This window comes from Nymphaea colorata, chromosome 2 (genome assembly GCF_008831285.2).
Source record: "Nymphaea colorata isolate Beijing-Zhang1983 chromosome 2, ASM883128v2, whole genome shotgun sequence".
NCBI lineage: Eukaryota > Viridiplantae > Streptophyta > Magnoliopsida > Nymphaeales > Nymphaeaceae > Nymphaea > Nymphaea colorata.
Window position 1 is genome coordinate 6,300,531 of NC_045139.1, and position 18,416 is coordinate 6,318,946.

General features: G+C 39.6%; 1 protein-coding gene across 5 annotated transcripts in view; it reads left to right on the forward strand.

Annotated features, from left to right (window-relative positions):
• LOC116246949 (cysteine-rich receptor-like protein kinase 44) overlaps positions 1–13,908 on the forward strand; it is a 49,792-nt gene extending 35,884 nt beyond the window's left edge. For 2 of the 5 annotated variants that reach the window (XM_050076260.1, XM_050076262.1), the window contains 7 exons: positions 8,608–9,579; positions 9,775–9,897; positions 10,021–10,190; positions 10,909–11,116; positions 11,495–11,732; positions 12,773–12,923; positions 12,990–13,908. In XM_050076260.1, the coding sequence (XP_049932217.1) occupies positions 8,805–9,579; positions 9,775–9,897; positions 10,021–10,190; positions 10,909–11,116; positions 11,495–11,732; positions 12,773–12,923; positions 12,990–13,310 (1,986 nt within the window). In that variant the 5' untranslated portion in view covers positions 8,608–8,804 and the 3' untranslated portion in view covers positions 13,311–13,908. Of the gene's footprint in view, positions 1–6,148; positions 6,399–6,899; positions 6,975–8,607; positions 9,580–9,774; positions 9,898–10,020; positions 10,191–10,908; positions 11,117–11,494; positions 11,733–12,772; positions 12,924–12,989 lie in introns of those variants that run through there. The other 3 variants (XM_050076263.1, XM_050076261.1, XM_050076264.1) reach the window with 3 other exon arrangements.
• The last annotated feature ends 4,508 nt before the right edge of the window (positions 13,909–18,416 follow it).

An 18,416-nucleotide genomic window follows, 5' to 3' on the forward strand; every position in this document is an offset into this window, starting at 1 on the left:
TTCATCATATGGTCTGTTAGAATTCTTTGACATGCTAGTACAAAATCGAGTTTCACGTAGGCAAACTTGACAGTTTATTGGCATCCTATTCAGAATTTAATTAAGATGTATTTCATACTTTCTTGTGTGGTAAACAAATGAATATTTCAATACAGAGCATAACATTGCTTAATGAATACTGCTCGAATCAAGTTTCAAATAGAACGAATTAGCCAAGGACTCTTGACTTGGTTGTTCTGGTAGCTTTACGAGAGAACTAACCTGTTCATGTATGAAACTGGTTCATGTGAAGTATTGGCAACTTTGGTCTGTTTATAGTGTCTTTTTAAGAATGAGGTTATATAGCATGTACATCCACTACATATAACCAGGAGGTTCATGGAAATTTAAGTTGAAATCCAACTCAAATATGAGCATCTTGCAAGCTAAAAAAGGGGGAACATCATTAAATTCACCTACATTTCAATCATATGACTTCTGTTGCTAGGATTTCACAGAAGGAAGAGTGTCAATTACACCTATTTGTCTTGCTGCTACAGGAAAAGAGGCCATCGCAAGTTTACATTCTTTGCATGGTGGGCACCAAGTCGAAACAACATGGTCCTATGCTGCACAACTAAAAGCATGAGTAGTATTACTGAAATTTGAAGCACCCATCTCACTGGGCCGAAAAACTTGGATCCTTGACTTTCATTTGAATAATTCATATGGAATCTTTCACTAGACTGAGACAACATTTAAGTGAAGCAAAAAATACAAAGAAAGCAGTGGATGAACAGAATAATAAAAGGGATCAACAACCATAATAGGATTATCATTTCCTTAGGATGCCACTTTTGTTTTTCAACAAATCGAACATGTTCCTAATTTTTTTTCTGCTAGAAAATAGCTTTCAAATCTTGGTTCGAAGACTTCATCCACAAAATTTAATCTAAAGGATAGAAAAATAACTTTCTTATATTCTGCGTGTTATCTTATTTCTGGCTGCATTAATTTACCTGCGTCGGGTCTGCGGAGAATAGACATCCGAATGTTATGGGCAATGCTTAAATAGTTACGAAGCAGGACGCCATGTAAATGAAAAGATAACAAAAATATGATTAGTTTTGCAAGCGGATCAAATGAAAGATATCAATTAACAGATAGAGAACAGAAAAAATTGTGTTAGGCACCCAACAAAGATGATGTTTACTGCCTTTCTTGGAATGGCGGTCACATTTGAAATCGAGTGACAAAGTCGATTACTGCCTCTTCCCCTTCTTATCGAACTACAAGCGCTTGTTGGCCGGTTTTCTTTTCTACCGTGAGACTCACACACCCCCAGCCAAGTACCTCTTGGCAACTCTGGCCGTCCAGTCGAATGGCCATATTTTGTTAATGAAAATTAACAGAATCACTGAATGCTCTTAAGTGGAACTCTAAGGACAGGGGTTGATTACAACCTCTGAACCCCTCCTCTTGCCCGTGGATGGCATTCCCCTTTTCTTAGAAGAGTTCATGAAAGAAGGGGGAAGGACAATCGCCTCCCCCTTGTAGGGCTGAACAACGAGCCCAGCCAATTCAGGTTACTCGAACTGGCTTGGAAAAACTTGTCTTGTGCACGACACGTTTATAAACCGACTGAGTTTGAGCTTACAAATATACTTGAAATGATAGACGAGTCGAGTTCGAGTTTCAAAAATTCAACTTCTTTATACTCGACTCAGCTTGCACTGGTACTCTATATAATATTACCAAAATCGGTTCACTGAATCACCACATTTAACTTTTAGGGTAAAAACAAATTCTCACAAGTTACATGAGTTAACACTTATACAAGTTACATTAGTTAACATTTACACAAGTTAAATGAGTTGACGCTTGCACAAGTTAAACGAGTTAATGCTTACATAAATTAACGCCTAAACGAGTTAAATAGGTTAAACGAATCGAGTTACGGCTCGATTTTGTTTAGTTGAGTTGAGCTAACGCTTGCACAAGTTAAACGAGTTAATGCTTACATAAGTTAACGCCTAAACGAGTTAAATAGGTTAAACAAGTCGAGTTACGGCTCGATTTTGTTTAGTTGAGTTGAGCTTGAGCTTGCTATAAGGAGCTTGACTCGAGCTCAAGCTCGAGTTTTTTAAGCGAGCTGGAGTTCGTGTGCAGCCTCAGTTCCTTGGGTGGTTTAACATAGGACTGTCTTGCATTCTTTCTCTCTTTAAGAGTGGGGAGGCAAGGAGCCGGTTGCCTTCACTGTCAGGTACGAAGCTCTCTCTCAATACCCAGACAAGAAAAGGAAAAAAACAAACGGATTTTATGTGGCTCGAAAACAAGTTTCTTTGACATCTATGGTCCCACTGCTGCCTCTCAAAGAAAGATCAAAGAATACAAGGAACTGACCCCTCTTAAACATAGAATTAGGACAAACCCACAAAATGTAAAATAACATAACGGCCAAATTAAGAAAGCCTATTGGAAAAAATCCACACTCCAAGATTCATCTTTTTTAAAAACATTAAAAAAAAACATGTACCAAGAGTCCATGTTTCTTGATAAATCTACTAAGGATGGGGTTGTTAATCATGGACAAGATTTGGCACCCAGTTCGAAATGCAGTTATGTATTTGCCTGATATTACGTAAATGTGAAATGTCAAGTCAGTTTGAGTTCTAAATTTTGCCTTTCAAAAAGTTTGAAGCCAACTTCTTCTCCGATTTGAATAATGTCATTACAAACAGTTAAATTTCGTAGACGCGGCATAAAACACGAACTCAGATTTTGGGATACAAATGATTAATTCGACATCAACCAACGACGGATCCACCCAAATTAGAATGAAAAGAGATCCAAATGGTATGGGCCAGTCGACGCTGAAATAAATAATTTCAAGGAACCGATATAATCAAGTAATTGAATCGAGGACATTCTGTGTCTTTTCAATCTTCAGGTATGTATTTGTTCCTTTCGAAATGCTTAGAAGGAAACTGCTTTACAATATACACATCACTTTATTTCGAAATGCCTAGAAGTTCCCTCTCTCTCTCTCCCTCGATCATACGATGAAACTATTAACATCCTCATTCATTAGTTGCATCTTCATGAAACTATAACTATAACATCCTCATTCAAATGTGCATATGTGTAGAATAGAGAGAGCGAGAAGGGGGTATTGGGTGGGGAAAATATGTGGGGACTATCTATCTTTGTGTCTGTGTATCTTAAGCGGGATGGGGTTTAACTATCTATGCTAAAAAATCGTGCGTGTATCTTACGCAGCTATATTAGTAAGCGTTCTGTAATCTGAACAAGAAATGAGTAATCAAGATTTCTATCAACACTTACACGGTTACACCTGTTCTGAAATCTATCCCTTGTTTTCTTGATATATATGGCAAGCACTTTAGAAGAAAAGTGTTAGGTTGCACAAAACAAATATAGAAGAACCCTTAAGTATGCCTTTAACCACATAAGTTTTGAGGCCTTCAGTAAAGTTATTTAAACAAATGCAGAACCGACAAAATGGGATTTTAGTCAAGACGAAAAGCAGTGACAAAGCGTCACTAAAGAACAAGTAAGAAAAGCGGCAAAAGAAAAATAGCAAAGAAAGCAAAATCAAAAGATATGCAGAAAAAAAACCAAAGTTTCATTAAAAAAAAAAACAGGAGAAGGGGTCCTACAATATGAAGTCAGTGACACAGACACAAGTCCAGATTCTTTCTACAAAGCAACATGGTCCTCTCCTGCGTGACAAGAAAGATAAGTCATATCAATGAAATTTGATGCACGTCCCACATCACGAGACGAGACAGGAACTGATGTGTTATTGAATTATTTTTTAAAAGCTTTTTGTATAGTGGGTTTGATAAATCAGGTGAGGTCATCTCGTGCACGCTTGTAAAGAACCTATGTAGGACGAATTGGCTGAAACCACTTTCTTTCGGAACTTATTCCAAATTTGTGAGAATTGATTATTTAACTCTACAGTAGAAAATAGTGCAGCAGAGACGACACAGGTTGGAAACCAAAACCTTTTTTCACGGGCATGCGGCCTTACCACCTGGTTGCGCTCTGCCTTTAGAAAGGTGTGACTGTACACACTTACTTCTTTGTTTTGATGGGAGACAATTAGTTGTATGCTGACGGGTTTGTAACTTGCTTTACTAATGAAACAGTACTATTCTAAAATACTAATGGCTGGTGGACTGACTTGAAGGAGCACGTAGCTTAGCTGGTAGGGCTGGTGGTACATGGAATGAGCTGTTTCCAGTTTGACTGGTTAGGTGCAGTGCTCCTCATTCTTATTAGAACTTTGAGAACCAAATTTAGCAGTGCACCAACTGCCGAGCACAGAACTGGACCTGAGCAAGGAAAAGAGAAGGACTTCATCTCTCGACTAGCTAGGGTTCTCTCCTCTCGCTTACCCGTAGTGACTGGTGGAGTGGGTCCTGATAGAAGTTGGTGTGCCCACAACCAGATGGCAAGGCAGCCGTGTGGTAGTACTCACTCCCTGCTTAATTTTCCCCCTCAGTTGGAAAAACCAGATGTATGTTTGTTTGCAAGAAGCAGTTGGATTGGATGGTCGATCGCTATCATTATCAGCTGCAGCTGCACGGGATGTGGGGATACATGATTGGGTGTTTGTGGAAATAGAAGCAGCGTAACCTTTGGGGTTGCCCGTGTCGCAAACGGGGAAAATGGTCCGGTCCCATCATTGTCGCCGTTTCTTTCAAACAGGTACCTATGTATAACAATTTTTTATAAGGAAAATGTAACTCATGGCTCCTCAGTCAACTTAAGAGGTGCTCACTAGATACCGGTGCTGATTATTATCTTATCATCACCATCACAAAGCCAAGAGGAGGAGCTTGAAACCGGCCTCTTTCCGATGTTTGGCCGTATATAAAAGAAGACAAGTACCTACCACCTTTTTTATATGCCAAGTTTTTATGAGAATCATTTGGATCGTTGATTCTATAAAGATTAGAGGATGAAAATAAGTTGTAAATACATAAGTAAAGTCTTTCAAGAGTCTGAAATACCCTTTAAGAAAAAAAAAAGTGAGAGAAAGGAAAAGAGGGAAATAAAATAAGTTTGTTAAAGTGAAATACCTTGTCTTCTTTGAGTGGTATTTCATATTCAGAAAAATAATTCGCATTTTATATTTTCAACTTTTTCTCCACTGCCTCAATTCCTTGGAATCTTCAGCCAATACAATTTGTATCAAGTTGACACGCACAAACACACACACACACATGTATATATATTGAATCCCTTATAACTATATGTATTTGTCAAAACTCACAGTTGGCGAGGAAACCCATATACAGTACTGATACCGATATTTACGACATTTCCTCGTCGATTAATATGTCAATGAAAAATATTTTTATTTTTAATTACTTTTTTAATGGTCAGTACAAAATGACTGAGGCTGATTTGGAGCATTACAGAGAGTGAGAGGGAATTCCGATAGACAGTGGAATTATATCGAGTAAAGCCAAATCACACTTATTCGTCAGTCCATAACTTATTTATTTATTTCTAGAGGTAGTCCTAAGGTTCACCCGGTTTTACGCACCAGAAGTGATGCAAAGCTATGAGCATTACCATTTAGGTTAAAACCTAAATAGGGAATATTACTCGATGTGAATCAAGAGTTTGTAAAGTCTCCATATTAGGAACAAATATGACAATGTATATTTCATCGACCTCCCTTTCCCGGCTTCCCAACCGCTCTCTCTTTCTCAAACCGTGAAAGAGTTCACTCACTCACCGATCAATCGCTCTCCTTCGCATTTTCAGCAAAAGAAAACTTCAAGAAGAATACAAGAGCCTCTTAGACGGCGATCTGACCGACTGCCGACCACCCAATGAGAACAATTGACTTGACTTGGGTGGTGCCCCAACCCGATTCTTCATCTTTCCGTCACCTTTATTTATTTTGATCTCAAGTTGCAAGTGGTGCACGATGTAGAGAGTCATCACCGACTCTCTTGGAAGAGTCGAGATGACTCAAGAGGCTTGTAGCCTCTTCATTTGTAAAGTCGGTGAGAGTCTCAATTTTAAGTCGGTGGTTATGTAATGATTAAAGAAGAAAAATAATAATTAAATAAAATAAAGAAAAGTAAATGTGGAAGTCGGTGGAAGCATCCACCACCGACTTTATCTCCCTATAAATAGGGACGTTGGGTCATAGTGAGAGTGTAAGGAGAAAAATCAAGTTGAATGATCTTGGGTTCTCACTTTGTGAGTTGGGTGTGTTGAGTGATCTTAGGTTCTCACTTTGTGAGTTGGGTGTGTGCTCATTTTATGAGCTGGTGAGTGTTAGCTCGTGTGTTCACTTTGTGAACTCGAGTTAAAGTTTCAAGTGTATGCTGCAAGGGCGTTGGGTATGTTAGCTCACTGCGTGAGTCGAGGTGAGTTTTCTTAAGCCCTCTTTTGTAATATCCAATTTGATGAATAAATAGTTTACTTGTTCAAGTATACTTTGCCAAGTTCTTATTAAGTATCAGTTTGGACGTCGAGACTCTGCTAGATTTTCTCCGCATAAATTTGAGTTTGTAGCTGAGTTAGGGCCCGCATTACCTTTTCCAACACACGAACCCTTCGTTTCCGTTTCCCTCACCAGTTTCCCTGATCTTGAGTTCCTGCTTAACGTCTACCGGAGTTACAGGTACGAATTCTCTTTCTTGTACGGCTTCAAGTTTTTGTTTACTACGTTCTCTTTATTTTTTGTCGGCTCTCTTCGTGTTTCTTTATTAAATTTCCATTGAAAATAAACAGTTTTAATGGCTCATGTGGGAGTAGTTTCTAGACCTGATGATTTTATGCGTGCGATTTTATGAGACTAATTAAGTAGAATGAAGAGGAAGTATGGTTTGATTTCGTTCACATTGAAGTTCTGAAGTTTTCTGCAGCACCCTGCGATGAATGAATCTCGCTGTTATGGGACTATCGACGCCTAGACACAAATATGTTAGATCCTGTAATACGTGAGTTCTGTCAATCGCCCCGAACTCCAAAACTGCTATTCTTTTTGTAAATCGATGTGAACACTGATATTGATATATTGTCTGGTCTGGCAAAGTAATTTCATTACTACATAGATCCGTTTACACATGCAACAAGCAGGGCAAAGCAGAGGCGAGGCCATAAAACCCTTTTTTTTATGGGGCATTGGATATGTACATGACAAACCTAAGATCATACAACAGTGACTTAGGTCAGCTGCATATAATATTTATACCCCATGCATGTTTCTGGCCGCAACTATTACGTTCTTTTTTTTTTTCTTTAATTATTCATCTCTGCATGTAGATTCTGCTGTTCTTCGTTGCAGAAAATTCAGAACATGTTTGTGGTGCTCCTGCATATAGGCTGGCGATCACATCAAGTGTAGGACGCATATCGTAATTTTTGAAAACAGAAACCCTATTATTTTTTTTTGACAATATTACATATAAAATTTTGATTTTTCAAAATATCCTAGGAAGTCATTGCCCTGCTGGCCCGGCTTGGGTAAAGGTGGAGCTAGTAATGCTCGTTTTTTTGTGTTGATTAATAGTTTTAAGACAATAGTTAAAATAAAATTTTTCAAATTTTCCATGTAAGTAAATATTAGACACATGCAAGAAATACTTGACACATTCGTCGGCTTCTTGTATTAGAAAAAATAACTCCCTTCTGGAGATATATACGTTTGGCTTCTTGACATGGACAGGAAAAAAGAGATCAGATGCAAAAGCATGTTGGTGGTCACAAGAGCCAAAAAATTTGGCAACAAAACATATTCTAACATAAAACAACGATAGAATGGCTGATTTTTATCAAATCAGTAGAACCACATAAACACATGATTTCTATTAAATTATTAGAACCACATAAATGCAGAACATGTTATATATTATGACATTCCATTGTCATAGGTAAACTGTCACAATGCATAGGTTTCCATCAATGAAATGTCATTTGTTTGGTCACAGTACTTTCTTTAGTTGAATAGGAGTTGTAAAGAAAAATATTTAAAACAATTGAAAATTTACACTTTTTAAGGTGTTTTTCATGTTATCTTATGGTCATAACGTGGGGAGACATGTTCCAACTTTTATCATTGATAATTTTACAGAGTAAAATTTTTAAATTCTACAATTACCCTTATGAGGAAAGAGACTTCCATTCAACTATCATGGGTCTTTTAATTATTTTCTACCCATAACACGTGACTTTTGTTAGGGACCATAACATATAACCTGTAAGTAGAGATTGAGCTGTGTGCACTTAGAATTTTTTTATAAAGCCATGTATATTTTAGTTTTTCTTTTTTCGTTTTAGTAGGGGCATTTTGGTCATTACACACCCCTGAGGTGTGGCATCTAAATAGCCTTTCTTTTGGATCTGGATGAATTTGAAATGACATGCACAAGTATTTCTTGCATGTTTGTGAATATCTGTTCAAACAAACAGAACCAAAATAAAGTCATGTAACAACTGGTTTTTTATCGTTTACATAATTTTAATTGTTTTAGTTATTTGTAATGAAATAAAAATACGGCTTAAATAAATCAGTCCATATATAGACGGAGTCTCACCAATTCGGTTCACTTTGCGGCCTTTCCTATATACCAGCTAGTCTCGCAAGCCACCTTCAAATCCGCGGTAGTCAGATCCATAACAGCAGCAGCAGCAGGTCAGTGCAGATTCAGACGAAGTCAGAGAATGTCGACTGGAAGTGGAACGCCGCCGATGAAATGAGGTGAGCCGACCGCGGCCGTCGCCTTTTCCTTCGTTTCTTTCTCTTTCACAATCGATGATCAACCTCCCCCATGGCAACCACAACGCGGTCAATTGTCCCACGCCTTTCATGTCTGTTAATTCTTCTTCTTGGGCTGCTGCAATCTCCTCCATCGGTTCACCCGAGCATGACTGAAGATCCCATCGAAGCAAGACTGAGACAGAACAATTACTTGGACAGAATCTGCTTTCCAAGCGCAGATGGATTGTCCCCCATCTACCGGCAAAACTTGGAAGAGATATTTCGCTACTTGGTCGACTCCATTCCCATTATGGGCTTCTCCAACACCTCCGTCGGCGAATCCACCGATACTATCTACGGCTTTGCTATATGTCGAGGCGACATCCCTGCAGATATATGCCGGAAATGCATCGCCGCCGCCGTAGAGAAGGTCAAGATCGAATGCCCAAGCAACAGCTCTGCCATGATATGGTTCGAGGCCTGCTTCCTTCGCTTCTCCAGCAAGCGGTTCTTGGGGACCTTTGAACCGAAATTCCCCATCGTGTGGACGGACAATTCCCAGCTGTTTGCCAAGTCCGACGGCATGGAGTGGGTATACCCATTGGGGAAAGAGGCTGCCGATAACTCGAAGCGGTTTGCCACCATGATAGAGCCAAAGGGCGGGTACACCAGCTACAGCCTGGCGCAGTGCACCATTGACATCAGCTCAGCGGATTGCTCGGCGTGCTTCCAGTATGCTATCAAAGAGATCGGGAAGAATCACACGCTAGGTCGAGTGTGGCGGTTTGTTTGCCCGAACTGCGCCATCATCCACTACACCTGGCCTTTCTTTTTTACCTCACCAGGTGAGCCCCGTCCTGTTTCGTTCTTCTGCTCTCGATCATTTGCTTTGGCCATTAATCGAACCTCATAGTTTGACGTAATCTGGCAATAGAGTTTGGGACAACGAGAAAACAATTTTTTGCCTACCTCCAAGTTTTCGCATCATTTTCTCTCTTTGAGACATAAATAAGATTAATTGACTTTGCTTATCTCAGCAGGAAGTAAAAATGGTAACCAGAGGAGAACCGTGATTATCATTTCCTCCACAGCAGGGATACTGCTGCTAGCAATGGGGACTATCGTGTTGCATTTCCATGCGCAAAAGAGGAAACGACTTAATGGTAAGTTCCACTATCCAGAGCAAATTTTTCGAGGCGGCTTTACATGACTTCTCATGTTATCATAAGTGATCTTCATTTTTCATAAGTGATCTTCATTTTTTCAATACTATACTCTTGTGGCAGAGGAGCTAAGAAAATACAACTGTGAGATGGCTTCACTCATGAGTAGTCTCACTGAGGATGAAAGAAACCATGAGCTGCCTCAGTACAGCCTAAGAACATTGCAGGCAGCCACCAATAATTTCTCGTACGAGAACAAGCTCGGAAGAGGAGGATTTGGCCTTGTCTATAAGGTACTTCACTAAATACTATTTCATTGTCACGTACATCTACATAATTAAATCCTATGCAGACTTTTATCCTATGTTGCATGTGTGCACCTAAACAGCTGCCACACCTATGTTAATGTTGGTGCTGCTGCTTCCCCATCACAGCACATCGAGTGCTGTAAAGTAAGCGGAACCGATCCAAAACTGACATTTTTAAATTACCAACTAAACTAGCCCTAACAAAAAAGTTATAATGACTAAAATGTAAACATAGAGAAATAAGACTATCAAATAGTTAATTGAAAATTATATAACATGTGATATATATATATATATATATATATATATATATATATATAATTTTTATCTGTTCTGCACCCGCACCTTTTTTTTTTTTTGTTGAAAATTACCATGTCCTACACCACCAGCATCCACACCCTGCACCCTTGGGACATAGCTGTTATCAATTGTGATGCCTTTGTAAGTCTTGATCTACATTTGTTGTCATTGCCTTATACCAATTCTTTTATGTAGACTTCTTGTTTCCTTTCTACTCATGTGATAGGCGAATATTCATCTGTGCTTCATTGTCTATTGTTTAATTCCTTCTTAACAGTTCTGTCAACGTTACCTTAACCAACACATTTCTAGCAATGCCTCTAACTTACAATGCCTATGTTTCTCCATTCTCATGTGGCACCTGCGACAATGTAACATAGATTACATCGTCTGTTCCTCTCAGGGTGAACTCAATGGTCGGCTTGTTGCAGTGAAAAGGCTTTCAGAGAGATCTGGGCAAGGCCTGAAGGAGTTTATGAATGAAGTCACGTTGATCGCAAAGCTTCAACACAAGAACTTGGTTTGTTTATTGGGTTGTTGCGTAGAGCGGGAAGAAAAGATGCTTATCTACGAATTCATGCCGAATGGCAGCCTTGATGCTTTTCTTTGTGGTGATGAACATCTTTAGTTCTCATTTTTCCTTTTAGACTCACAGCTTTTCCGCTAAAAAGACTGTTGCTTCTCCTAATGGTGATTAAAAATGCCTGCTTACTTGAAGATATATTTGTTGGAATTTTTGAGAATATATGTAGTCAAATAGCTATTGCCCAAAGGAATGGACTTCATATATGTTTATCTTTATTAGCTAGGCAGCTCCTTAATTAGACTTGTGTTATCTGAACAGCAAACGAGTAACCAAGACTGCCATCTAGATTTACTCCTGTTCTAAAAAGAATATCTAGCTAGTTAGCTTGAAACTAAGGGAACGGTTAAATTTGACCGCAAATGTGATAAAGAGACAGGGATACTAATGTGCGGGTTTTCTGCAGACCCAGAGAAGCGTAAATCATTGGACTGGAAGAAAAGATGCAAAATAATTATGGGAAGTGCAAGAGGGATACTATACCTTCATCAAGATTCCCGGCTCAACATCATTCATCGGGATCTCAAAGCAGGCAACATTTTATTGGATGAACATATGACCGCAAAGATTTCCGACTTTGGAATGGCCCGAATCTTCAGCGGAGATCATGACCCAAAAACCACCGATATCGTTGTTGGCACTTAGTATGTGTAAGATTGGTGAAAATCCAGTGAAATATGCAATTTTTCATCATATGGTCTGTTAGAATTCTATGACATGCTAGTACAAAATCTAGTTTCACGTATGCAAACTTGACTGTTTGTTGGCACGTATGACTCTTAGTCTTGACTAGGTTGTTTTGGTAGCTTTATGAAAAAACTAGCCTGTTCCAGTATGAAACTGGTTCATGTGAAATTTTGGCAACTTTGGTCTGTTTAAAGTGTTTTTTCTTTCTTTTATGAATGAAGTTATAATACCATGTACATCCACTACATACAACCAGGAAGTTTCATGGAAATTTAAGTTTAAATCCAACTCAAATATGAGCATCTTGCAAGCTAAAAAAGGGGGAACATCAATTAATTCACCGACATTTCAATCATATGACTTCTGTTGCTAGGATTTCACAGGAAGGAAGGGTGTCAAATACACCTATTTGCCTTGCTGCTACATAAAAAGAGGCCAACGACTTTTACATTCTCTGCATGGCAGGCACCAAGTCGAAACAACATGGTCCTATCCTACACAACTAAAAGCATCATAAGTAGTATTACTGAAATTTGATGCACCCATCTCACTGGGTCAAAAAACTAGGATCCTTGACTTTCACTTGAATAACTCATCTAGGAATCTTTCACTAGTCTGAGACTATATTTAAATTTTTAGTGCGGCAAAAAATACAAAGAAAGAGGCGGATGACCAGAATAATAAAAGGGATCAACAACCATAATAGAATTATCATTTCCTTAGAAAACCACTTTTGTGCTTCGACAAATTGAACATGTTCCCAATATTTTCTGCTAGAAAATAGCTTTCAAGTGCTTGGTTGGAAAGACTTCATTGACAAAATTTAATCTAAAGGAAGACCTAAAAGCGACAGAGATTACCCAACAGAAAAATAACTTCCTTATATTCTGCATGTTATCTTTTTTCTAGCTGCATTGATATACATTTGATTTTATTCTACGCTGATCACTTCTCTGTGCGTCATCGTTTTGAGCAAATTTTCTGCTTACTCTCACAGTGGGTACATGGCTCCGGAGTATGCAATCGATGGGAAATTTTCCGTCAAATCCGATGTTTATAGCTTTGGCGTATTGCTCTTAGAAATTATTAGTGGTCAGACGTACGGTGGATTTGACCTCCCTCTAAAGGATGATACACTGCCTCAGTATGTAAGTCTTATCTCTCTCTCTCTTTCTCTGTCTCTCTAATGGTATCTAATAGAAATTGAATCATAGGCCTGGAATCAATGGCGCACGCGGAGAACGTCAGACTTCATAGATCCAATGCTTGGAGAAACAGCCTCAACAAGTGAAATCTTAAAATGTTACCACATTGGCTTACTATGTGTTCAGGAGGACCCTGCAAGCAGACCCACAATGTCAGCCATTATAAATATGCTTGAAAGTGATTCTCCAACGCTTCCAACACCCCAACGACCCCCTCTGGTTTTCAGCAGTGACAGCAGCTGTTTTAGCACTTCAGGGACCATCACAGGTTCCTCTAGAGTGGCAGTGGAAGCAGTCCTTAAGATGAGCGTAGCAAATTTCTTTGCATGAGTAGATATAGTGATCGGTTAAATGACATTGCCAGTATGATCTATATTCCATATTTAGTTAAGCAGCTTGTCTCTTTGTACTATCAACTTTCAAGAATAATTCACTATTGGGTTGATCTACGAAGCTATCTTTATATCTTAGTGAGCTCAACCACTAGCAATGGCTATGTGGTACGGGAGAGAATACAGTTATCGGGGGAGAAAGAAAGAGAGACTACAGGTGAACGCTCGAAAACACAACAGATGAAGGAGGGACGCATTGGGGGCGCTGTTCTTTTCGGGTGGGAAAAAAAAACAGAAGAAGGGGCTCATTAGGGATGATCTTAGTAAATGTGATCAAATTAAGCCAAAATGTAGAAAAGGCTGGAGAGAATGGGAATCCGGACTGGAGGATGCCAATGATTCAATATTATAAGGAGCCAATGATGGATCTGCTCAAATTTGAGCCCGTACAGAGTTGGGTCTGCGGAGAACAGACATCCGAATGGTATGCGCAATGCTTAAATAGTTACGAGCAGGGCGCCATGTAAATGGAAAGGTAACAAAAAATATGATTGTTTTTGCAAGCGGATCAAATGAAAGATATTAGTTAACAGATAGAGAACAGAAAAAAATTGTGTTAGGCACCCAACAAAGATGATGTTACTGCCTTTTGGAAGAGCAGTAACATTTCAAATCGATTGGCAAAGTAAGTCGATTACTGCCTCTTTCCCTTCTTATGGAACTACAAGCTCTTGTTGGCCGGGTTTCATATCTGTTGTATGACTTACGCATAAGAGTTGATGAAAGAAGGGGGAGGACAACGTCGCCTCCCCTTTGGGTGGGTTAACCGATGGCTGTCTTGCATTCTTTCTCATACTTCTCGTTGAAGCATACTTTGGGTGTAAGGCTGCTGGTCAGACCATGGACTACTTGGAGCTTCAGATTATGTTGTCGCCTCCTGCACCCTCTTTTTGGAATGGAGTGGAGCAGAAACTTATTGATCACCTTCAAATGTTGGTAGGGAAAACTGCTTTCTCTCCCAGACCGTATTACTCTTGCGAGACACTATCTCATGTCTGTTCCTCTCCATGCTCTGGCTATCTATCGGTCTCCTGTGGCTGTTCTAAGTAGGTTTGATAAGATTATTCGTAAGTTTATTTGGAATGGGGATCGGCCTTCTGATCGCTTTGCGCATTGGGATGTGGTTGTCTTTCCGCGTCTTATAGGGAGTGCTGGGGTTAGCAATCTTAGTTGGGCATGCGAGTCTTCTCTGTGTTCTTAGTGGCCACCATCTGGCAACTGAGTATTCTCCAATCACCAAATTTATTTGTTCCAAATTCGACCTGCATTCCCCTAATGTTTGGAATTGTTCAATCTCTCACCCCTCTCCCTCTCACTTTTTGAAAGACATGCTTTCTGCACTTCCTCTTTTCCTCTACGTTGCTGACCTCTCATCGTCCATATCCCCATCCTGACATTTCTCAACTACTCGTGCGTTCACTTTTTCTTCTTGCTACATGGCTTCCTTTAGTCCTTCAGTTGCGTTACTCCCACTCCGATCCCTTTGGTCCCCTGGCCCCTTTCCTCGTGCCATTGCTTTCGTCTGGCTTCTTCTTACTGGTCACATCAACATTTTTGACCACTTACAGCGCCTTTGCATTAGTTTGGCTAACCAGTGTCTCATCTGTCTTGTCGCGGCTGAATCTCGGGTCCACCTTTTTACCTCTTGCCTGTTCTTCTTTAGGGTCCTAGCTTCTACCTGGCCTTCCATCGTTAATAGTCTTCCAAACCCACCATCTATTCGTCTTCTATTCCTCTTTTATCCTTCCCCCCACCTGTCTACTTTCTGGGATCGTGGCTCATTTCAGCTTGGTGGCGCATTTGGGAGGAGCGCAACAACAGGGTCTTCAGGGACACATTCTCTTCGTCAGATTATGTGGCTCGTCTTGTGTAGGGCGATGTCCAGTTTGTCATTCAACTAAGGCGCCGTGGTCCGTCTGCGGTTGGGTGACAGTGCCGCTCCTTCTTTCCTCTTTATTCACACCTTTCTTATTTTACTGTGCATTGTATTGTATATTTTCGTCTTTTTGCTTTTGTTTTGCGGTTTGCTTTTGTATCTAGGTGACTTCTTGTTCCTCAATTTTGTTATATATTTCTCATTTTATCAGCTCTCTCGCTCTCTCTCTCTCTCACACACATCGTAGCTAATGGAAACTCTGAATGGTAGGCGTGGAATCTATGGTGCAAGGGCAGAGTGACAGATTTCATGGATCCCGTGCTTGGAGAATCAGCTCGGAGAAGTCAAATTATAAAATGCGTACACCTTGGCTTACTATGCATCCAGGAGGACCCTGCAAGCAGACCCACGACGTCAGAGATTATACATATGCTTGGAAGAAATTCTAAAATCCTTCCATTTCCGCAACAACCCCCTCTGTTTTTTAGTAGTACCATCAGCAATTGTAGCGATTCAATGACCAGCAAAAGGGATTGCCCTATAAGTGGCAATACAAATTCTGAAAATTTATCGGGGTTCAAGTACTCCCTGAGATGATAATGGCAATTTGATCTGCCAATGACTTGCCAATACGCTCTAATTTCGGCAGTATTTCGTTGTACAACTTGTCCCTGGGTATTGTCAACTGTGAAGAACATCCTTTTACGATCGGGAAGATCTATAATGAAGCCATCTGTATATTTTTATGGGCCCAACCACTTGCTTTGGCAGTGGCTATGTGAGACTAGCCGACAATGGGGATTCAAGGGCATTTTTTAAATGTTTACAGTCTTACAGTGGCCTGGATGAACTTACTATTATGTCCTTCAAGTCCATAGTAACGTCTGCTACGGTTTACCATCGGAAAAATAGTGCATCAGAGAATGACAGTGACTACAGGGAAACCTAGGTCCTTTTTTGATGGGTGGTCTTGCCATTTGGTTCCGCTATGCCACTCCCAATGTGTGACCACATGCTTATGAGACAATGATCGGTTTGTAACTTTTTTGGCTAATAAACTACTATTCCAATGGACAAGTGGTCGGCGCACTGACATTAAAGAGTATAGCTTAGTTGGTCGGGCTGGTGGCGCATGATAAAGACTGTTTCCAGTTTGACAGGCTATGTGCAATGCTCCTGATTCTTATTTGGGTGGAGTAACTCACCGGATCACCGACCTTTGAAAACCAAGTCAATAGTGCAGGCTAGGTGCAGTGCTCCTGATTCTTATTTGTGTGAAGTAACTCCTGATTCTTATTTGGGTGGAGCGGGTCTTGCTATAAGCTGGTGGCTTCACAACCCAATTCGAGCTCGACTCAAACTCATTCATGAAAACTCAACTCAAACTGGATTTGTTCATGAATGAGTGAAGCTCAAGTTCAAACGTATGCTTGAAGTTGAGTTCAAATTATAAAAGCTCTTAGTTTAACTACATAAGGAATGCTGAAATATAATGAAACAATAACTAAATGAGTAGCAACTAAAAAAAGTAAAACAAGTTAAGGCGTTAAAAGAAACTGGACAGACTTAATAGAAACAAGTTAAATAACTTGAGCTTGAGCTTTATCATTACTGTAGTCTAATTTGCAGGTTTCATTACTGTAGACCACAGGGTGTGGAGAGAGAGAGAGAGAGAGAGAGAGAGAGACTAATTTGTAGGTTTCGTTATTGTAGACCCACACAAGCGTAAATCATTGGATTGGGAGAAGTGATTCAGTATCACTATGGGAAGTGCAAGAGCGATTTTGTATCTTCATCAAGATTCCCGGCTCAACATCATTCATCGAGATCTTAAAATTAGCAACATTTTATTGGATTAGCAGATGACAGGGAAGACCTCTTACTACGGAATGGCCAGAATCTTCACTGGAGATAATGGCCCAAGTGCCACCAATATATTGTTGGGACTCAGTATGCATAAAATATAGTGTCAGTGCAATATGCAAATTTCATCTTATAGTCTGCTAGAATTCTATAACATGGCATTAAACAATCTAGTTTCATGTAGGCAAACTTAATTGCTCATTTGCATCTATCTGGAATGATAATTTCCCTTCTTGTTCAATTGACACAGTTGTTCAATCCCTCGTTTTTCCCTAATGTGTTTTCAGTCTTTGTACCGTAAGTGGGCGAATAATTCAATGCTGAGCAAATCAAATGGTTACTGGGCATTGTTCTAGTCAAGTTTCTTATAAGATGATCAATCAGCCAATGACTTCCAACTAGATTGTTGTGGTAGCACTATGAAAAAACTAATCTGATATTTCAGTTTTGAAGTGGTACATATGAAATGTTGGCGAATTAGTTTTTTCTAGATTGAGTTTATAATGACATGTACCTCTACTACGGACAAGCTGATGGTTTCATAGGAACTTAAAAGTGAAAAAACATCTCAAATGTGAGCAACATTCTGGTTGAGAAAATAAAACATTAATATGAAGTTCACCTATATTTATAGCATATGAATTCTATTGTTAATAGTTCGCAGGAAGAAAAAGTGTCAATTGTGCCTACTTGTCTTATAGTCACAGAGAAAGAGGGCAACACAAGTTCAGATTCTTTCAATAAAACGACATGGTCCTCTCCTGCGTGACAAAGAAGATAAGTCCCGTCATTCAAATTTGATGCACGTCCCACATCACTAGAAAAGGTGGACGAGTCGTTTGAATAACTACTGAGACTGGATATTAACTGTTGATGTCGCAAATACTGTAAGAATGAAGTGTTGATCAGGAGAACAAAAAGGGATAAAAAATCATAATGGGATTATCATTTCCTAGGGAAACACTCTAGTGCTCCAACCGATCTGCACTTGTTGCTAACTTTTGCAGCCATAAATACCTACTCGGTGTCTGTTCTAAAGCCTTCATTGATCACCACACCTTTCCTCCCAAAAAAAGAAAAAAAATACGAACAGCTGCCTAAGAAGATTACCACATCATTTCAATGTTAACCAATACAGGACCAACGTTCCCACCAACTTCTCAAAGATCGCGAAAACAGCAAAACAAAAACGGGTAAATTTACGAAATATTTTTTTGTATTCATTTTTTTCCAAGATATGTTTGACTAAACCTAGGGCATCAAGCCTGGTACCCGGTACCAAGCCCAACTCAAGCTCCAGCCTAG